Source organism: Lobosporangium transversale (genome assembly GCF_002105155.1).
Source record: "Lobosporangium transversale strain NRRL 3116 chromosome Unknown BCR41scaffold_80, whole genome shotgun sequence".
Taxonomy (NCBI): Eukaryota; Fungi; Mortierellomycota; class Mortierellomycetes; order Mortierellales; family Mortierellaceae; genus Lobosporangium; species Lobosporangium transversale.
In genome coordinates this window covers 104,056-111,204 of record NW_019029058.1, presented here as the reverse complement: position 1 = coordinate 111,204, position 7,149 = coordinate 104,056, and the positions used below count along the sequence as shown (strand labels likewise).

At 41.2% G+C, this 7,149-nt stretch overlaps 2 protein-coding genes across 2 annotated transcripts; both read left to right on the top strand.

Moving 5' to 3' along the window:
* Window positions 1-330: 330 nt before the first annotated feature.
* Window positions 331-2,171, top strand: BCR41DRAFT_365051 (WD40-repeat-containing domain protein; the record flags this gene model as incomplete). Its single annotated transcript, XM_022026110.1, has 6 exons — window positions 331-558; window positions 655-771; window positions 883-925; window positions 1,018-1,095; window positions 1,247-1,598; window positions 1,720-2,171. Coding segments are annotated over 6 exons (1,194 nt in total), but the record flags the coding sequence as incomplete, so codon positions are not given.
* A 720-nt stretch (window positions 2,172-2,891) lies between these two features.
* BCR41DRAFT_390773 (glycosyl transferase family 21-domain-containing protein) lies at window positions 2,892-6,334 on the top strand (the record flags this gene model as incomplete). The annotated part of the gene is made up of 3 exons (XM_022028272.1): window positions 2,892-3,201; window positions 3,444-3,697; window positions 4,710-6,334. The coding sequence occupies exons 1-3, from the start codon at window positions 3,080-3,082 to the stop codon at window positions 6,332-6,334; spliced, it is 2,001 nt and encodes a 666-aa protein (XP_021875455.1). The 5' UTR covers window positions 2,892-3,079.
* Window positions 6,335-7,149: the final 815 nt, after the last annotated feature.

Sequence of the window (7,149 nt, the reverse complement as noted above, 5' to 3'; positions counted from 1 at the left end):
TTTTTTTTTTTTTTTTTTTTTTTTTTTTTTACTTGTCTGACGATGAAAGGATAAAGAAACCAATCGTCTTTATTTTATTCTATATATTTTATTCTATATATTTTATTCTATATATTTTATTTTTGCTTTTTTGGAGAAAGTTGGCTCTCGTTAGTGCAGTGTCTGCATTTTGTGGGCTGTGGGCTGTCCTGTTATCAATATCCCCTTTCCCTGTTTCTGTCGTTTTGGTGCTCACTTTTATTAAAGAGGCATTGAGGACTTAGTGTGGATGATTCTTTGTCTAATACACCAGCCAATTATCAACGTCGTAAAAAAAAAAAATATTTAGAGGACAAGACTTGTCGCATTTGGGACCTGAGAACAGACAGGGTCCATAAAGCCCTGAAAGGGTTCGACTCTACTGTATCATCGATCTCGTTTACCCCTGCAGACGACCACACCGTTTTTGTTGCCTCCAGTAACAAAGTCTACTCTTTCGATTTAAGAATGGAGTCACTCCTCCTTGACACTGCTCTCGCCATCAGAGTTTATGAAGGAGCAGAGGATGAAATCAATCAGGTATATATATTATGCCATCACGCTTATTTATAACTCTTCATTAACATCTTTCAGCTATTAAGGTTGGCTCTTATAATCAACCTCCAAATTCCTTAGATCCAAGTAAACCACAGGGCAAGATATTTGATAGCATGCGATGATGCTGGAGATGTGCGAATCCTTGATCTTAAAACACATGAGTGGATGCGTCATACCCGGCGTGTGCATGATAATGTAGTGTATTTCTTTTTCTTTTCTTTCTTTCTTTTTTTTTTTTTTTTTTTTTATTGACAACTTTAACTGGATAACTTTTTATTTATCATTGTGCTTGTTCGCGTCGTATAGATTGCTATGACAGCTCAGTTTGTTGCAAATAAGGATTTACAAGGTACGTCACATGAACCTTGGGCAAATTTTTTTTTTTTTCTTATTTCCCATGTCATTTCTTCACCGCTTTGTTAAAACTATTTTTCTCTACAGCATTTTCTGGGGGTATGGACAAACTGATAGTCGCTTGGGACTTTTACAAAGGCCGTGCTATACAAATTTTTGATACTGGTAAACAAAGCTAAAAAAAAAAAAAAAAAAAAAAAAAGACATTGAGTTGTGAACTGTTCTAAGTAAATGGCATTTATTCATTATTCACTGAACTCACTTTGGTCCAATATCTCTAATGATCTGAATTGTATCCCAATAACAAAATATCTAGACCCTCAACCAGATCCAAGCGCGACGCATACCAAGCAACTCTTTAACCCGCCATTCGTACACTCCATCGCAGCACATCCTTCAGGAACACGTATAGCCGTTGGCTTAGGAGATGGATCTATCCAATTCTTGCATACTCCTACTGACCTCCCAACCTCTATGGAGACAGAGCCTGATCCAAATTCACAGGCTGTTGGAAGCAGTAACAGCAGCAGCATTGGTACATCCAAGAAGACCAAGAACAAGAGCAAGAAAGGGACGAGCAGTAGCAGTGGCAGTAATGGGGAGAAGAAGATGAATTGGTTGATGGGAGGTCGTTTGTCACATGCCCATTCAAGTCCTATCGCTTCCATGTAAGCCAGATAAAATAAAGAAAATAAAAAAAAAAAAAAAAAAAAAAAAGACAAATGTAGTATACTAACAACGAGCTGTTTTCCGAATTCTTCCTTTCCTCGCCATTTCTGGATATAAAAGAGAGTATGCTGGATTCAATCCAAACTGGTTAGTAACATCCTCCAACACCGGCTCGATCGCCATCTGGGATGATCAAGCGTCCAGATTCAAGACAGTTCAACAGCTAGAGCAACAAAGAAATATTCTGCCGAACAAAGAGTCTGCGGCAACGGCTGCAGCATCTCACAGGGCTCTTCAGCCCTTGCAAGAATTTTCGACCAGGGATGTCTTTGAACGAGTAAACTGTATATTGACCTATAAGTCACAACGAGATGTTGATGTTGATGGTGGTGATGGCGACATCACCATCCCACAAAAGATGTTGTTTGTGGCGGGCACGCATCCTAGAGTTGGCGACAAGAAATTGCAGGGCCGTATCGCAGTCTACCATCTATAAGGTTGCATATCCGTCCGTCAAATGGTTTCTTTGCATGTGCAAAACAATGATATGCATGAAATAAATAAATTCTGTCCTTGCAGGAGATCAATCTCTGATCAATATGTCCAGTAGGTAATGCGTGTGGAAATCTATGCATGTGCCATAGCTTGAATCAGCTACCACCTTTCCCCTCTCTTAGCACGAAAGCCAAGGCGGGAGATGGATATTTTACAAGTAAAACAAGTCTTCTCCGCCAAATCATGGATAGGGGGGGTTCGGACTAAGAGCTATGAATATGAAGTGTGCATAAAAGGTCAAGATGGATTACCTCCGAGAACACTCATCTTATGCAAGCTTGAAGATACTTGATCATGATTATTAATTAATGACTTTTTTCGCTTGTGATTTTGACTGGAATCTATAAATGACAAAAAGGAGATAAAAGGGCCACCAAGGACAACAGAAAAATAATGAGAGTAGATATACCATCTCGAATCCCAATCGAAGGAAAGACAGTTCTTTTGGAAGACAATGGGTAATGTGAAATTGATTGTGAGCTCAAGAATGAGAATTTTTCACGACTGGTGAATACAACTATACTTGAGACGCGTCTCACGCGTCGCATGTTCCTCCACTGAACAAAGTCATAGTGGTGGTACTAAGTTGTATAAAAAAAAAAGACAACAAAGATAGGAGAATGAGAGAAGGTTTTCCAAAGGTGATAATGTATTCAAATGATCTTCTTTCTTTTTATAAACACTTTTTTTTGTCCTCTCCTACTACTTTTTCCTTCCACTTCTTTCTTCCTCTTCTTCTTGTATCCCTCGGTTGCTATTTGTTCACTCGATCCTCTTCCAGTTTTTATATTTTGTATTCTTTTTTTACTCCTTTCACAACCCACCTCTCTTCGGAACCAGGCCATAGCTTCCTTGACATCCAACGGAACACCTGAAGTATCACTTGAATACCTCTTACACCGCTATTGTGGCTCAACACTCTTCAATGATTCAATCCTTTCCCTCGGTTTGGGAGCGATACTCCAATTTGCAACTCTTCTGTATGGTACTCTCTCTTTTGGTCTGGCTCTTTTCCTGCATTGCTGCAGTTGTCGCCATTACCCTTAGGTAACATTCCTTTCCAACTTTTTTGCAATGGTGAAATGGGAATGAGGAGATTGTTGTGTAATGACAGTAGTGACAAGAAATATAAATGGATATGAAACTGCAACGCCCAATTGTGATCTTTCCTCGTGTCGAGGGCGCGATTGAATTTTTCTGGATAACGTTCGAAGGAAACTAATCAAAAACATGCCAAAATGCTGGAAATATTCCTACAATGGCAAATTTCAATGACTGGCCACTCATAGCCGATCAAGATATGGAAGGTTCAAGCCATCCTTATCCTCGCAAATGAGTGTAGATGAGGCTCCAGGCGTATCCATCATCCGTCCCCTTCGTGGCGTTGATTGCAACATGTATAAAAATTTGGCTTCTAGCTTTGAACAGGACTACCCATGTTTTGAAATCATCTTTTCTGTTGCCAACCCAGGCGATCCAGCCATTACAGCCGTTGAGGCCCTTATGAAACAGTACCCAAAGGTTGATGCCCGTCTTATCATTGGTATGGCCGAATTATGAAAAAAAAAAAAAAAAAAAAAAAAAAGAGAGGCATCATCAAATTCGAGTTTGTTTGCGTTTGGGTTTTGGATTTTTGAGTTTGAGTTTCTGTGTTGTATCTTTCTCACTCCACATGGACATGGACGGACATGAACATGAATATGCTTCCATTTTTTTTTTTCTTCTGTCCTCCGTTCAAAATTGTCCAATCCACCACTGAATTCCTTACATGCGCCAACCTCGTCTTGCCGCAACAACGTTTTTAACATTTTATGCTTCGTCGACAGTGCTCTCTGTGTGTGAGTAACATAAGCAACAAGAGCGTGGACATTTCACTGGCCAGGCTTTGTCTAACATCAGCTGGTCCTTGATCCTTACTTGATGGAAAAAGTATAAACGTGGTCGGTGCATGGGCTCGTGAGCTCACTAGAAACAAAAGAAACTATTGCAATCAACATTGTTTCCTAGCGTGAACGTGCAGAATGTAAAAGGGGGGTGAATAATGAGGGAGAGAAGCTAGTTCATCTGCTTGGCTCTGGGCAGTCCTCGCAACAATTGAATTGTTACAGTTTAACTTGTTTTTTTATCAATACCAACAAGATCGTGATAATATGCAAGAAAACAAGAAAAGTGGGCTGATTTTTTTTTTTTCTTTAAAGGAATGTGATCCTGTCTTCTCACAGGGTTCAATGACAAACGGTTACTGGAAAAGGAGAAAGGAGAGAAAATTATTATGGTCTATTCCAAACTAAACTTCGTTGGAAACCCCTCCGGAACGTGATCGTTCAATCAATAAAGGGGTTGAGGACGACAACAATTCGCGTTCATCCTTTTGTACAATTACTTTAATTGATTTATGCACTGTCTATGTTTATTGTGTGTCTGTGCATGGCATGGTGGTGGCACAGGTGTTAACTATCGGGGTCATCACCCTTTTTTTTGTACTCACTTCATGACCTCACCCTAACACAACTGTTCTTTCCCCTATCTATCTTCACGATCTCATTATGTTGCAGGGGAGGAGATTGTGGGTATGAATCCCAAGGTCAATAATATGATTCGATCATACGAGACTGCCAAGTACGATATTGTCTGGATCTGTGACTCTAATGTATACGTTGGTCCTGGTTGCATGGGCAGATCTGTCGATATGATGATGAGGCCTGACGTGGGTCTTGTACATCATTTGCCATATGGCGTTAGACCTCAGACTCTGGGGTCAGAACTAGAGCTCATGTTCTTGAATACAGTGCATGCCAAGATGTACCTCTTCATCAATTGGACAAGGCTGGCATCATGTGTAGTTGGCAAGTCTAATTTGTTTAGGCGCTCGGACCTGAACAAGGTTGGTGGTCTTGCTGCCTTTGGACGCTACATGGCTGAGGATAACATGTTGGCTACAGCCATCTTCAAGATGGGGTATAAACATGAGATGACTGGTGATCTTGCCTATCAGTCATTAGGCTCCATTTCTCCTTCTGATTACTTCTTAAGGCGTGCCCGCTGGACCCGCATCCGTAAATACATGGTTACTGTCTCTACTTTCTTGGAGCCGCTTACTGAAATGATAGGTTGCGGATTGATCGCGTCCTATGGCTTTAATATGCTGTGGAACATTCATGTCCTCAATTTCCTAGCATTCCATATCGTTACATGGTTTTTGGTGGACCTGACCATTTACCAGGCTCTCTCGGGCGAAAAAATGGACAATCTTCGTGGCTTTTTAATGGCGTGGTGTGGGCGCGAGTTAGCGGCTTTACCCTTATTCGCCTATGCTGTTGCAGGATCAACAGTCGATTGGCGTGATCAAACATTCATGCTGTATAGTGACGGTACAGTTAAGCCGATTGAGCCTACCCCTCATCTGACCAAAGGGCCCAAAACTAGGCGAATGCAAAAGAACCTGTTGCCCTCTCCCTTACTCAATGTGGCTTCTGCTTCTTCACCAACCGCAGCTGCATCTTGGACTAACACCATGGTCTCTCCATCAGCTCAAGCATCCCTTGGAAGGTTCTTCCGCCACCCAGCTGTCATTTCGGTCGTCAGCACCACGTTTGCCATTATCCATTTCGTCGTCGATATCCTGATTAAAAGCCAGCGCAATGGCATCAATGACGATGATAGCACGTACATAGAGGATCATACGCTACATGAGGACATGACTAGCAATGCTATCTTCGAAAAGGAGGGGAGTCTGGGGCCCCAAGCAGTTACTTTGAAGCATCGTCTCAATAAGGGCAACAGCAGCTATAGTAACAAGAAGAGCAACAAGAGATTCGCATTCGATTATGATGGTGATAACAGCAGCGCAGCTAAGAACGAAATTAACTTCAGAAGAGCCCATCTGAAGGTTTCCGACCACAGCAATGAGGCCGGCTATGTTAATGTTAGTCTTAATCACAAGGTCCAGAAGAACGGTTTCGAAAGCGAAGATGATATAGTGCGCCGTGCCATCGCCGGGCAGTATCCTAGCATCAACGACAAATACGAGACAGAGACGGAATATGGTCACCGAGCATCTGAGGAAGACGAGCTTTCCAAGGCTGTAGAGCCATATCTTTCGGACTCGCTCAGTCGTCGCGCTCAGACTATGCGCCGTGAACTGCCTTCTGCTTCACACTTTTTGAGCGTCGTATCTTAAGAGAGAGGGGGAAAAGAGAGGAAGGAGATAATTAAGATGTTCTGATAGCGAAATGGATTTTTTTCGTGGATTACTTCCTTCAGTTCCTAATGTAAATATTTATCTATAACTTTGTGAAAAATGTGGCAGTTGCATCGCGAGCCTAACCACGGGCCTGATAATAAATTCATTTTTTTTTTGCACTTTTACCCTTTCCTTGTCCGCTATTTATTTTATTTTATTTTTATTTTTTATTTTTTTTCAATAATTACGCTTTTGCCCTTTCAATGATGACCAGACCTAAATAGTGAGCTTCTTCAACCACCGATACATGTGTACAATAAATATAATTGACAGAAACTAAGACGAAAAATATTTCTGTGCCATGTGTTCATTCGCGTTGGTTTTCAATTGAGAAACATGGTCTGTGCCCTGCGATATGCCAGAGATTTAAAATGCGTTCATTTCTTTGGTGCTTTTTTTTTTTTTTTTTTTTTGTCTAAACTACCATAACTCTACCTCACACTTTTACACTTGTACCCAGACCATCCCTTCACTCCTTACACTACACTTCTGTTCGTATCGTCGCGAAGCGCCAGCCCGGATCGAAAATCCATCTGACGAGGAACTGAGTTCTGAAGGAGAACCAAAGTGCTACTTCTTCTCACGTCCCATTTCGAACGTCCATTACCCTTCTCTTCTATTTTTACCCTTCCTTTATAAAGGTAAAGCCGCTAAGTATGGTTTTTTTTGTAAATATGCGTGCACCATTGTGTAGGCACCATTGCGTAGGCGCTCTTTAATCATTCCCTATGTTTTATCTGCAGTTTTTTTTT